Source organism: Schistocerca piceifrons, chromosome X, assembly GCF_021461385.2.
Source record: "Schistocerca piceifrons isolate TAMUIC-IGC-003096 chromosome X, iqSchPice1.1, whole genome shotgun sequence".
Classification (NCBI taxonomy): Eukaryota; Metazoa; Arthropoda; class Insecta; order Orthoptera; family Acrididae; genus Schistocerca; species Schistocerca piceifrons.
Window position 1 is genome coordinate 831782351 of NC_060149.1, and position 15598 is coordinate 831797948.

The 15598-nt window shown below is 43.6% G+C and overlaps 1 protein-coding gene across 1 annotated transcript in view; it reads right to left on the reverse strand.

Moving 5' to 3' along the window:
* The window catches only part of LOC124722729 (dual specificity protein phosphatase 10), a 228982-nt gene that overhangs the window by 24276 nt on the left and 189108 nt on the right, over window positions 1-15598 (reverse strand). The window contains exon 4 of the mRNA XM_047247870.1: window positions 10921-11253. Within this exon, the coding sequence (XP_047103826.1) occupies window positions 10921-11253 (333 nt within the window). The remainder of the gene's footprint in view (window positions 1-10920; window positions 11254-15598) is intronic.

The following is a 15598-nucleotide window of genomic DNA, read 5'->3' on the forward strand; positions in this document are numbered from 1 at the left end:
AATGCCTCACAATCACTCCGGACATGCTTTACAGTGCTGTTCACAAAATGATTCCTCGACTACAGCTATTGTTGAGGAATGATTGACATATTGAGCATTTCCTATAAAGAACATCATCTTTGCTTTGTCTTACTTTGTTATGCTAATTATTTCTATTCTGATCAGATGAAGCGCCATCTATCCGACATTTTTGAACTTTTGTATTTTTTTGGTTCTAATAAAACCCCACGTCATTCCAAGCATGTGTGTCAATTTGTACCTCCATCTACATTATTCCGTGATTTATTCAGTTTTCAAATTTATACTGACTTTCATCACCCGGTATTTTCGCATTCGGAAGAGAAAGTTGGTGACAAATTTCGTAAATAGATCTCGCCGCGACGAAAAACGTCTTTGCTTTAATGACGTTCATCCCAACTCGCGTATCATATCTGCCACACTCTCCCCTATTACGTGATAATACGAAACTAGCTGCCCTTTTTTGCACCCTTTCGATGTCCTCCGTCAATCCCACCTGGTAAGGATCCCACACCGCGCAGCAATATTCTAACAGGACGAACGAGTGTAGTGTGAGCTGTCTTTAGTGGACCTGCTGCGTCTTCGAAGTGTCCTGCCAATGAAACGCAGCCTTTGGTTCGCCTACCCCACAATATTATCTATGTGGTCTTTCCAACTGAAGTTGTTCGTAATTTTAACACCCAGGTACTTAGTTGAATTGACAGCCTTGAGAATTTTACTATTTATCGAGTAATCGAATTCCAACGGATTTCTTTTGGAACCCATGTGGATCACCTCACACTTCTCGTTATTTAGCGTCAACTGCCACCTGCCACACCATACACCAGTCTTTTCTAAATCGCTTTGCAACTGATACTGGTCTTCGGATGAATAGGTGGCAGCGACAGTTTTCTGCGTGTATAAATGTTTCTAGGGAAAATCAGAAGCAGGAAACCAGTAGCCTGATGGGGCCCTAATGAAGTTTTCCTCTACTTCACACCAAAAAATCAGCAAGTTTGAAGTCAGTGAAAAAAGTACTTCTTGGAGTAACTTTTTCGAACTTACGCTACCATCGCTATGAAGTTGATATCGTCGAGGGCACCCTCTCCTAAACTCTTGGCACGTTCTGAAAGACCGCCGGACCACCCACCGGCCAGTAGTCATACGATAATGTGTAGGCTATCTGAAAATTTTGCTGCATTCCACATTCCATCACCGTGCTGAGACGTCAAGTTCTGTTTTTGCTCTACCCTGTGTGGCGTGCCTAGTGATCGAGTCTTTTTACATGCGTAAAAAATATTTAACCGAACGCGTCTTTTGGTTGCAACCAGTTAATTTACGCTAGCGATTTCTACAGGAACCTTTAGTAACTAAATGAGTTGGTTGACATGTGAGAAAAAGCATTTTCAGAATGAAAATTATTTCCCAGTCCTCTGGCAGAGCAGAGGTTATGATTACGACTTCTTAGGCACATTAAATTCTCTATAGCAATACAAAGCTAAGGACGGTATTACACTATCAAATTTCTTTGTGTAAGATTTGATCAAAGATGTGATTAAATATTCCGTCAAATATATTTGACAAAGATCTTTGACGTAGCGCTAGAAGGGGTATTACACTGTCATATTTTTCGTCAAAGTTCAAGAGGGCTGACAACTTGTTATTGACCGCTGCAGTTGCTTGCACCACAACTGCACTGTGTGCATATGCGGAAGAGGGGGGGGGGGGGGGGGGGGGGAAGGAAACATACCTGGGTGAAGCCGTGGGGTTTACGACGACACGATAAAAGCATTCAACAAAACTTGTTACGTGAGACGTGAGCTTATAGTGGCGGACGTCAAGTCGTATATCAATTACTTAAGAATGTATGAGCATACATTTCTGTATGTGCTCAATGAAGTATATCCTCACATCACAAAGAACAATATTCACTTAAGAACTACCAAATCTGCAGAAGACAGGCTCACTGCAACATTACCGGAGAGGGTTAGGTTATGTTTCTAATCTTCGTAATCTATTTTCGTATTCAGAGTGCCTCACGCTGTAAAGCGCATCATCAGCTTCATACATCTCTTAATTTTGTAGTTGTCGGCACACACAAATTATATTTAACGGCAATGTTCACAAAAACACTACAGACAGAATGCAGCTATGCTAGCGCTCCATATGGTAACATGTCACACTGCTGTGAACAGAAGACTAGCAACTTCTTTGACCAAATCTACAGCGAGGCCCTAGATTTGATCAAATATTGGACGACATTTGACAAAGTTCCCTATTACACCATCAACTATCTTTGAGAAAGATTTTGGACAAATATTAGACAAATTTGATAGTGTAACACCGAGCTAAGGCGCAATATACGGGTGAAGCACTTAAAAATATAGTATTCGTGCAATTATGAAGTGTTTCCGAACTATCGTGCAAGTACGTCAACCCATGTGGACTACGTGCTTGCGGCCTCCAACTCTGCGACATGAGAATATGTGACTCCATTCGCCATCGGCCCACACATTCGGTGTAGCGAGTGACAGCAGTGCGCAGGCGCGGCGCAGCTGGCCGGAAGCGGTTGGCTGTGAGTCATTCACTGCCTCGTCCTCGCTGACCATGCGTATATCTCACACGAGGATGTGCTGGGAAAACTAACACTGCGTGCGCCACACCCAATTTCAGTAAGACACGAATTCGCCACACGCTAATAACAGTAAATACGAGAACAGTTTCGTTTTATGCCCTGTATAGCACGACGAACTCTTAGTACTGTAAAATGGAAATAAATTTTTGAAACGCGTCAGACTACTCAAAAACGTTAACTGGTGCAGTTCTCGTACTTTAATATTAATCGACACAGTCACAAGCTTTCCGAAGACATAGCCTATGACGGATGAGAACCTCCGAACAGAGCTAATTTGATAGCCACAGCCAATTCGCTTCCAAAGCTATTGTCTACAAGGAAATACCGTCGCCGGACGATTTACAGGAATGCGAAACGACTTCGTTGTCTGTTCAGAGATCACGAGCATTCCATCTGTAATAGGATCATTTCCTGGTGGAGAACTTGCGTCAAAACCAACCCACGGATGCAAAGCAGTTTTACCATTCTATGTTCTTATACAGTGAAGAACACTAACGTAATAGGATTGTTAAGCTACTGGAATCATATTTAAATGCCTCAGAGGTGAAGAGTGCCAACTTTTCTGTAATGGGGTAACACGTGATATAGGAAAAGCGAATGATCGACTTAGGATGATTCTGAGGAAGTGCGACATTTTTAACTGTGCTGCAAATAAGTTGTCAACTGGAGTTATTGCCCTGTTCTTTCAAGCCCTTATCGAGTAGGAATCAAAGACTATTCAGCGACATCCTACGATAATAGCAGGCTACTAACCGACCACACGAAAGTGACTTCAGGGCGATCTACTTAGAACTTTAGTTCAAAGAAGTTTATGTAACAGATCTGCCAGAAATTTGTGTAGCTCATAGGAACAGATCAGGGCGCGTACTGAGTTGCTGCACCATCGCTCCACCCGCGAATTTGTACCAAACGCCTTCCGTCGTGCGCTAGGGACCTGTAGAGATGTGAGTGCTGAAATGCCAACCTTGTTTAGGTTATAATAGCTCCAATGAGTGAAGAATTTAGTCAATCATGTGACCCTGTAACTCTCTCAGACTTAATACAAGCAAATCTTAGCTGCTGGAGTGCGATTGTACCGCCGCATTTAATTCACGAAAAAGATAACTTACTGAGAACATCAATATTTTACGTATCAGAGCTAGGCGCAATGCCTGTTACTTCCACAACTGGTTTAAGAAATCGAGGTTTTTTGTGACCAGAAAATCCAGAGACCGCAACGCTCAAAATAAAGCAGTAACACGAAAGCGTATGTTTTTTAAACTCACTATCTTAATATAGGCAATATCGGGTAGTGATTGCTGTCTATGGAAGTTAGCTCACTTCTCCAATTCTAGAAACTAACATTTCTACCTTGCATTCAGCCCACATGTATTCCAGTGAAGTTTACAGTTTTTATATGTTTGCCACCGTCAGCTACGTTAACTTCCACTTTTTCGACATATAATCAGTAACTATGCAAACTCTTCTCACCTCCCACCCTGTCACAGTATTTCTTCCCCTTTAACCATGACAATTATACCGACTGAACATAAACCTCCGTTTGGAGATCGCAGTGGCGGGTGGATCCAGCCTTTGTGCTCCAATAAGGATAGCTTGCACGAGGCCTGATTAACGCTACGGAAGAGAAACCGATAACTAAGCTACTTTCAGCAACATACACGCCAGTGCAGTAAGGTCAGCCTCTTTCTATGAAGGAAAAAACCAGCAGTCTGGCGTACAACAAACCGGCTTGCACATTACCTATTACCGAAATGGCTACGCCTCTATTCAAGACGCACTTTTCTTAGTTTTATCAACTTAAGAATTTAGCTTACGCGTTATGTATACACTGCCTGACAAACGGGTATGTAAATAATTAGAGCTCCAATTGTTTGTGACAAAAGGTCTAATGAAGAGCGTTAGTGTTGTTCTAGTGTCCTTACCAGGCCTGATAGAGCAGTTAAGGGACACGAAGCGTCGCAAGGGTGAGTGATCACTGAAGCACACGGAGATGGCGCGTACGAGTGCCAAATATTTGGATTGTGGATCTCCATTTGGCCAGCAGAGACCAAGCAATGGACAACTGCTAAAGTGGGTCATCTCAACCTGTTGATTTGAGAACAGCAGTAGCAGAACTTCGGAATTTCTGACCAATGTACAAGATGTCATTCACAACACGAACGGCTCTTACAAGGGGAGGTCGCCAATTGTGAAATTCAGATTTGATTCATACTGCGCATAATAAAAGCTCATGGCCAGAGGTGTATTGTGGCAAAGCACCAAGATGCACTTCTCAGCCGTTGTCGAGAAAATCGACAGTTAAAAGAAACCGTTGTGGTGAAATACTCTCGACGATTAATAATTTTCTACAGCGTCGTGGCGCAGCGGTAAGCTCTCGGGTTCGTAATCCCAAGATCGCCGGATCGAATCTCGCAAAATGCAATTTTTTTTATTATTAGTTTTTTGTAATTCAAATATATATATATATATATATAATTATGAAAAACAAATACTAAAAAAAGGGTTGCATCCGGCGACCTTCGGAGTACGAACCCGAGGGCTTACCGCTGCGCCACGACCCTGTATAGAATTATTAATCGTAGAGAGTATTTCACCGCAACGGTTTCTTTTAAATGTCGATTTTCTCGACAACGGCTGAGAATTGAATCTTGGTGCTTTGCCACATTACACCTCTGGCCATGAGCTTTTATTATGCGCAGTATGAATCGAATCAATTTCACAATTGGCGGCCTCCCCTTGTTAGTATGGTGCGGTGACAGTAAATCGTCGACTGCTGGTGAATGGCATTGCATTGCGTTCAGTGTAATTGCTATGGTGGTCATCCAAGGTAGTGCAGAACCGCGAGCTGTGGCGACCTAGGGGAAAGTATTTTTCCTGTGATCTGGAGAAGCACAGCTGTTATCTCGCGAGGTCACGCCATGGGAAGTCATTGCGTATGACTTCAGGTCATGGCTGGAACTGGGGCACGACGCTACACCACCGACATCCTGCGTCCTTATGTGTTATCCTTCATGCGACAGTATCGTGGTGCCATCTCCAAAGGAAAATTCTCGTCCGCAAGTAACGTTTCTTTTATGAACTGTCTCGTCATTAAGAACTATGGTGGCCAGCAAGATCCCCACGTCTAACCCCGACAAAAAGTATGGGCCCAGCTCTGACATCAGACCCCACAAGATGAATGACCAGTTACGAAGCGGAAAAGCTTGCCTCTTAACAGAACGGCTTTACGAGACCCTTCGCAGCTGAATCAGTGCAGGCAATCTGGCCACAGAGGATGCAATGCCATACTACCAAGTGGTCCATATTCCCAAATTCTTGGTGAACTATTCTGTAGCAATCTAAGTACCAGAACATACCCTCTTCTGGGTGCTTCACTACAGCATATCACACTGGAAATGGAATTTCGCTTTTATCTTTCAGCCAACGTAATACTGAGACAATTAGCGTTCGGCGTGTGGCAAGCTTTGGACCAGGGCCTGGGGTAAACGCACTCGCCAGGATGCCGCAACCATTTGCATACAAAGCCCAGCGGATAGCGTCAGCAGTGTCTTCTATATGTGAGACTGGTCTTACGCATGGAGCTCTGCTGCCTCTAACCGTAGCGTAGCTACCTAAGGAAATTTAAGGTTCTACACCTTACTGCGTTTTGCAGGTGTTCTGCAAACTTTCAACACTCTTACCAGCACGCAGGCGAGCAGTAATGTGGTTGCAGTGCTCTGATAGGGGTGCAGGTACGAAGATCGGTGCTAATTATGCATTGTTTCGTCGTTGTGCACTGATTGGAACCACAAGGAAAGTAACTGAAATCTTTGCAGTACAAAATAAATGCTGCCGTAAGTATTTTCTTTACTGCAACGGTTATTCTATCCGTTCCAAGAATTAAAATATAAAAAAAGAAAAAAAGAGGTATGAAATCTTGTCAGCGGAAGACTTCTGCAGATGTTAACTGCCATAGAATAACGGAAACAAACAGGACACTAAGATCCACGTGGCTCTAGACGCAGTTCTTGCCACGACTTCGACCAAATCCCTGTAGGACACAAATTGAAAAATTACACCTCATTTTAGCGAGTCCTTGATTTGCAGCTGTCCAATGCTTTCGAATCATTCTGCGCATCAGCGTTTTAAAATTATCAGTCAAGGTCAAACGGCACGCAACCCTCACGCCACGAATTACATGTTACGCGACCAGACGCTAATTTTTACCTGTATTGAACTTACAAATTAACTGCAACGGAGGGCAGTAACCGAAGGCTAATGTCACGAAGCTTCTGTAATTTTGACATCTCAGGAGCTGAAACATTTATGACTAACTGCTTAACAGCGTGTATAACGCAAAGGAGTAGCGCCCGTGCGTAGCACGAATTCGATAATTACTTGCTAGGTTTCCGGACGTGTGCAGCACCAGGCTGCACGAATCCCGTAGATTACGGGACAGTGGCTTGAGGGCGCCACATGTGTTCCTTTGGGTCCAGGTCGAGCTACTTTCGTGGGCGAGACGACTTTTTCACTATTGTGCAGTGTGGGATAGCGATGGCATCAGTTAACTGAGCGATAATTCAACAGGCAATGGTGGTGGCCTAAATCATGTTTTCCACTCACCAACAAACTACTGCTCAGCGGTCCATGGAGTATTATTCCGCATGCAGCTTGTCCGCTAAACCTGTTTTGACGTTATCTACCGTCTGTGCTGGGATTATTCCTTTCCATTTCACGTCTGGTCTACCGCGCTATAGAGGACGAGTGTATTTTCAAACGGAACATACCTACGACAGCGCCCGGGTTTGTAACGCTTACACTAGCACTCTACACTGAGTAACATGTTCTACGCGACTGGATTAATGCTTAACTCCCTCGCTTAATTCATTAATTTTTATATACTTCATTTCCATTTACTGTTTTCGTAATCTAAAAGACGTTGGAAATTTGATTAAGAAAGCCTGTTCTTACTAGGGAAGACGTTCCGAGTAATAGGTCTCCACAACCTTTTGAAACTTAATTATTGTGACTATCATTACAATATGCGAGCCTTATCCAACCCCCATTACGGCAACCTATGCGATAACCTTACTAAGCATGTTCAGATTGATGGTCGACAGCTGCCATGTACAACCTTCGTTGAAGACAATCGTTTCATTTCATACTTTCACATTTTCCGTGCAGTCTAGCTCCACCATAGCCGCCAGGTCTTCGTTACACGAAATTTATTTTCCCTAAAAGATAAATGTCGACCTGGAGGTTTATTTGAGCAGCATAGTGTTTCAATAGGCACGGTAGGGCACTGTTGCCCTCCTCTGACCTTTGAACTGACTGAACCGGCTGGTTAGAAGGGACCTTCAGTTTAAGGTATATTCCTAAACATGGTTTAACTCAGCATTTCTCACATTAATAAATGTTGCTACATGTGTAAAAAGTGGGAAAAGAATTTTAGGACCGACAGGGGATCGAACAGTAGACCAATTTGTTGTCTACCACTGCGGTGGATTAAATCATGTCGGCTCGACCGACAAGTATGGTACACGTCCGCCAATTAACTCTTCGGAAAAATGTTACTAATAGATTCTGCGCTAAACTTCTCCAGCCGCCGTACAAGCATCTTTAATTTCTCTTACAGGTTTGCATAGATACTGCACCAGTGGCCATTCCACCAAGTCTGATCTCAGACTAGGTTTGTCACTATTTGTACTATAATCCAATGTAACTACGCCGCCTCCATCGCAGACGTGGAAAGCATTGCTGTGATACATTTACACACGATCCTATCGCATCATATTGAACGTTATGCGTGGCGTGAAAAGCCGCGTGCCGTTGGCTCCAACAGTTCACAAACGGCCGACAGCAAGGCGCTCTAGTTGCAAATGCTAGTGTCAGCCGCACACTAGTTCTGATGACTGGTATTAACTACCTTTCCACGTCCGAACGCGCGTTCAGATTATTTGACGTACGTAATATTGCTTATCGCGTTCCCAACATCTCCGTTAAGTACCTTTTCCACTGACCTCAGTAGCACGTTTCCGTTCGAATTCGAAACTCGTGCTAGAAATTGGGGCCCTAAACATTGGAATCACGAAGTCTTGCGCGTCACGGTTTATAACGCTTCGCCCGCTGCTTCGCTATCGTCCTGCCTGTAGCTTATCCGCTAAATACCGAATGTTAGTCGTTAGTATAATTCTCTGCTTGTGTGACTGGTCAAAATGGTGACTAGTTTACACAGAAAGTTAATGTTTTTAAGTGCAGAGGCAGCCAATACTATGAAACTGTTCCACATCTCATGAAAAAATTTTACAGCTTGGAATGAAACGCAAGCTGTCACTAACAAGTGACAAACTGGAAAATTTTAGGATCTCCTTTAATGTCATGAAGTCTATAGAACGCTAACTTTAGATAATTCGTCCTTGGGTGGCAATATTTTCTTTCCCATAATTTGCTCCTCACAATGGCATCGCCTGCAACAAACAACCACATACTCTATGAGTAGCACTAAAGAACTACAATAAACATCATGCAGAGGGCCTGAAGTTCGTAAAATCTGACACTGCATTCACCCTGAGTTACCAATTTCGTTCATCTTTAGTATGATTTTAGTTCACACAAATGTATTAATACGATGTGTATCTGAAGTGTTTTCGAAAACTAGATGCTCGAAAACTAGGTTACATTTCTTCCTTTCCTTTCACTCTGTTACTGTTATGGACAAAATTACTTTTGTAATCTTAGGTCGTGGGTCATGCGATTTACAGGTAAGCAAGAAATTACAGCTATTCTTAGAAACCACAGCAGAGCACAGATGAACCATGAAAATGTGAATCTTGAGCTACAGTCAGCAGCATTTTGACACTGCATGAAAGTGTAAAAGGAGCCTTAGTTTCCATTACTTTCGCAAATACAGCGGCGACTGGTGTTCAGGTAACCACAGGTGACTAACAATTCGATTCAGTTATCCGCATTAGATGCTATCGTCAATTACTGCAGACGTAGCAACGCGTCTAGGAGTTAAAAGCTGCATGAGCACCGCAGTCTAGCAGTAAGTACTGGGCGTTGCTTTTAACTCCAACGCGTTGTCACCAGCCCAACAATCGACTGACGTTATCTGACGAGCGGCAAGTAATGTCAGAAGCAATTTTCCGCACAAATTTCTGTGGACAGTGGCAGTCCTTTGTTACCTCCAATGATGAAGTCCGTGGAACTTACTAGTTAAATATTAACAATTAACATACCATCAGATTATACTATGACAAAGGTATATACGCCTGTGCTACGATCGCAGGTTCGAATCCTACCTCGGGCATGGATGTGCGTGATGTCAGGTTAGTTAGGTTTAACTAGTTCTAAGTTCTAGGGGACTGATTACCTCAGATGTCAAGTCCTATAGTGCTTAAAGCCATTTATACGCCTGTGTTACTTATGATACATAATTCAGCAGTGGTGAATTTACTCGCTCATTGGTCATACCAGACACGAGTCCATTACCGCAGCAACGTATTTTCGCTATGTGTTCCTGTCTTGCGCTATTTCCTTCCATTCACCTTTAATACCTAGGCTCCTCGAATCAGCTTTCACGTTGTCCTTCCATCTACGCCTCTGTCTCCCCACAGGACGTTTTCCCTGTAAGCGCCCTACCAGTACTCTGCGCGCTGCCCTCATCCATTCGAGCTACGTGACCCGCCCATCACAGCCTACGTGATTTAATAATACTGATTATGTCAGGGCTTGAACAGACTACGTGAACCTCTTCGTTATGCAGTTTTCGCCTCTCCGCTAATGTCATCCCTTTTTGCTCCGAGAATTTTCAAAAAATGGTTCGAATGGCTCTGAGCACTATGGGACTTAAGATCTGTGGTCAGCAGTCCCCTAGAACTTAGAACTACTTAAACCTAACTAACCTAAGGGCATCACACACATCCATGCCAGAGGTGAGAATTTCTCAAAATTTTGTTTTCAAATACTAATTCTACACGTATTATATAATGTAATTGGTTGAATTGGTGGGTGGCTAGAGACCAAATAAATGCAGTAGGAGCAAATGTCTAACACTATAGGGCTTTAATAGTCACGATTGTACGAATTCGTCTTGCTCAGACCTTCGAACTGAGTTACCCAGACAGTTGTTGGGGGTGGATCTTTAGTTCAACCTCGACCCCAGCCAGGGTGAAATTTTTCCACATTGCCGAAGGACGAAAAACTGTACGTGACATAAAAACCAAGGAATAACGGAAGTTCGAACCCGAGAACTCTGAATCCGTATTCTAGATGGTAATGACTGTGCCAGGTTGGATTAGTGTGCTCACCGATGAAGTCGAAGGCCTCTTCGAAGTACTGCTTGATGTTCTGGTGCGTGGAGTCGGCGGCGGGCAGCTGCTTGTAGGAGATGTCTGGCGCGGCAGGCGGCGGCTGCAGCTGCTGCGTCACGTTGAGCACGCGCGTCACGCCCAGGCGGCGCAGGCAGTCGAGGTTCTGCGCGTCGCGCGCGTTGCCCAGCACGAGGAAAGGCAGCACGCGCGACGCGGGCGCTTCCTCCACGCGCTCTGCCGCAGACGACGACTCCGCGTCGCCGTCCGCGCACAGCAGCGCGTTCTCGCACAGCGCAGAGTGCCGCCGTTGGAACTCCTTGTGGCCGCCCGCTGAAAACAGCCACATCTGTGCAGTTACTCTTTCCAAAATTGCCAATAAACGTGCACAAAAATCACTGCAAAATGAATGCTCGCTTACAGTATTATAGGATGACGGAGGACGACTTCGTCTCAATCACGGAGTATCAGGGCCTCCGTGCTAACTCATCTCTTACGGGAAAGTAACGAGAAAAATGTCCGAAAATTGGCAGCAGTTAATTCCTGTACTGCCACATAAAATTATAATCACGAACAATTTCAATTAGAAGGAATACACAAAATGTGGGGAAGGCTGACCAAAGACTGCGTTTCATTGGCAGAACACTTAGAAAATTTAACACACCTACAAAGTAGACGCCTACACTACGCTTGTCCGTCCTCTTAGAATACTGCTATGCGGTGTGGGATCCTTACCAGATAGGACTGACAGTACATCGGAAAAGTTCAAACAAAAGCATGTTTTGTATTGGCGCGAAATATGGGAGTCACAAATGATACAGGATTTGGGATGGACATTAAAAGAAAGGAATCATATCACGAAATTTCCATCGCCAACTTTCTCATCCGAGCGCGAAAATATTTTGTTGACACCGACTTACATAGGGAGGAACGACCGCCAAGGTAAATAAGGGAAATTAGAGCTCGTACGGAAAGATATAGGTGTTCATTCTTCCCGCGCGTTATACGAGATCGGAATAATAGAATTGTGAAGGTGGTTCGATGAACCCTCTGCCAGGCACTTAGATGTGATTTGCGGAGTATCCGTGTAGACGCAGATGTAAAATGGGCAAATAGATACTAAATAGCGACAAAAATCTCACCGTTAAATTACGGGGACGACCAGGGCTTGCTGCAGTACAGATAGGTGCGTCGGACCCTCCCCGAACATAGCGAGGAAACGCGTCTCGCGATTCTTAATACGTCTGAGGTGGAAGCCATCGGTTTGGGAGTAGAGCGAAGCTGGAGATGTCTTCAGCCCTGAGACTGCTTTGATGCAGCTCTCCATGCTACTTTATCCTGTGCAAGCTGCTTCTCTCCCAGTACCTACTGCACCCTACAGCCTTCTGAATCTGCTTAGTGTATTCATCTCTTGGTCTCCCTCTACTATTTTTACCCTCCACGCTGCCCTCCAGTACTGAATTGGTGATCCCTTGATGCCTCAGAAAGTGTCCTACCAATCGATCCCTTCTAGTCAAGTTGTGCCACAAACTCCTCTTCTGCCTAATTCTATTCAATACCTCATTAGTTATGTGATCTACCCATCTAATCTTCAGCATTCTTCTGTAGCACCACATTTCGAAAGCTATTCTCTCCAAACTGCAATTGTCGAGCGGCTGCCCCCTCTGTAGTGCCCTATCTATGGCACGGAACGTCGACATACCTGTGGAAACGTGTGACTCCTTTCAGTGCTATAAATGTGCACCGTTTCTGCATCAATAGGAGACAAGCGTATCTTATCACTTTCTCATACAGACAACTAAATCTCCGATGTAGAAACTTACTACTGGGCGCACAGCCACGGACACGCACTGCTGTTAAATACGGACACGGGTGTTGCTTATGACCTATATCCCTTATTTTCACCGGAAGAGCCAACACTTCCGGGCAAGCTTCAACGCAGTCTTAACGAAAGGGGCAAAGTGTAGATACTGCTCCCAATTTTTCTTTTCGAATTAAGTTCTTGCGAGATTTCATTCTGACAGTCTCCGGTCATTTGACATTATGACAAGCTACGACTCCATCGCGTATATACGTTGTACGACGATTTCACGTTTCTCTACAGCCTGCACAAGGTGTCTTCAATACCTAATCGGAAATATTTCCTCATATGTAATCCATCTAGATTGCAGCAACACTATCCTCTAAATAATAGAAGCGATGATCCATCTAGCACACCAAGATGTTACCTGTGTCTGCAATTTATTCCGAAGGATAACATGCTGTACTTCCAGGCCCCTGTGCACGTACTGTCTGTATTTAACGTCTATGCTTAATGGAACAATCTTGTTAACTTTTAACACTAACTACCCTCTTAGTTCTATCCGTGACGGAATATTTTGGGTGAAAGCGCGCCGATTTTTTGCACGATCTCTTGTTACTAGGGGCAATGTCGTTACAGGTAGATCACAACGTTCCGATTGCCACATAACCGATAACACCTGCTTTTGAACTGTACCCAATGGGTAATTTCGTAAGCCCTATAGCGTAAAATAAGTATCAGTACATACGGCTGTTCACGCGATCCAGAGGTAGTATAGAGCGACGTGCGTCAGACTATCACGATGAAATTGAGCCCAAGTTTTACGATAATTTCGCTACTGAATTTTCTTCCATCGCCTTGCCACGTCCCTGCAAGTGTACATTCCGTTTCATTGTGTGTGTACATTTTATGAGTTTGTGAAGTCAACTTAAGACGCAGAAATAGTAACCACCTTGCTGCACCGACGTACACGGATTAAATAAGTTCGTGACTTCCCAAATTAAAAAACCACTGTCTGCACCAACAAAGGCAGATATTTATCAAAGTAGTCCCAACGCCTTCCTTGTCAATAGAGAAAATGGATGTAATACCAATAAGGGCATCACCTTCTATGCAGCTTAGGGGGTATAAGCACAGCCTTGCAAACGTAGCACATGGGTCGTACGTTATTACAAACGACTACAATATTCAGATGTGAGTATTATAAAATTTGTTAATTGTTAATTTTGCGAGTAGTTGCTTACAACGACCCACGAAGCAGGAAGTGTGAAAAAATGAAAATCCCGCTTTAATGCTTTCACGATTTTCATGGAGGCTTGACTCAAAAACATTGCCTCTAATAGCTTTGTTCAGCCTTTGCTGATCACCTTCAGAGAAAATTGCAAGAATTTTATCGTGGTAGTGCTTCAGTCAGCGATCAATTATCAAAATCTATTCCAGAAAATGATTCCCATGCGACTTACTGGTAGACAGCCCCATCTTAGGCTGCCACACATTTCAATTTTGTAGAAGTATTTAGCTGTGCAAAAGATTTGTTCTCTCTATGTTACCGTAGGTCGGAAACACGCAAAGTCAAATGGTGTAAAGACAATACTCAACAAAAAATCTGCCGACCAAACTAAATTCGTATGCGCCATCATATGACGAAACGCAACTTTGAAATATCCGTATTAACAGTAATGTAACACCTAAACCTTCAGATTCCAAACACTGATCGGTACCAAACGTGTCTGTAGGGTATCAACCGAACCACCGATTTAGTTCGTGCTGTGTTCTGACGTCCAGTAAAACATGCGTAAACGGTAATTAAAAGTAACACCAGAACTACGGAGTACAGGCAAACCATACCTGAAGTGTGAATGTGCAGCTCTGGTGAGTTGACAGAGCGCCACATCGTGTTACTAAAGGTCACGAGTTCGAAATCCACTGATACCTTTTTTTTTTAACAGATTACGCGTGAAATTGTTATATGGGAACATTTTTCTGCCATGTAAAAGGATGTTTCAGAGTTTGTAGCAATGTTCTTTTGGCAGTCTGCTTTCGCTTCGTTAGCTGAAGGTAGTAAACATGTAGAGTTGATTTATATAGATAGGTGTGTTATCTATACAAATTGACGCTGTGCGTTTGCTACTTTCAACCAACGCAGCGAAAGTAGACTGCTAAAAGAGCACTGCTACAAACTCAAACATCCTTTTACATGGTAGAAAAATTCTCCCACAATCTCACGCATAATTGTTAAGAAATCACAACGTGTTTCCAACTCGGGACCTTTAACACAATTTGACGCTCTACTAACACCAACCAGAGATCTACACATTGAGCTTTCAGATATGGTTTGCCTATACTCCGTAGTTGTTACTTTAATTACCGTTTACGCATCTTCTACTGGACGACAGTACAAACTAAATCGGTGTTTTGGTTGATACTCGATCGAAACAACGTTTGGTACAGAGCTGAGCGTCCATCTGGAGGTTTGGGTGTAAACACCAACAGACTAGATTTTCCACGACTAAAAGTAACTGTCGCGAAGCACTTTCAAGAAACTGATAGCTTGTTTCTTTTGTTGCGTTAAACGTTTGCCACAAGCCATCGATAAAATCGAGAAAAACGTGGGACGGCGCATTCTTCAGCTGTCAGTACGCGTGGCAACTACCGGAACGGTGACACGTCGAATGCATGCCGTATGTGCTGTCTGACAGCTCTAAATCTCGACAGCGAGTTTCATCACAATGTAGTATCCTTCCAAAGCCATAACATCAGTATCAGAAGAGCAAACTGTTTCCACAATTGTTTCCAACACATTTTACAGCTTATCAGATTCAAACTAATAAGTCTCTAAATATTTTTGGTACAAATGTTTGTTTTTATACAAACTTT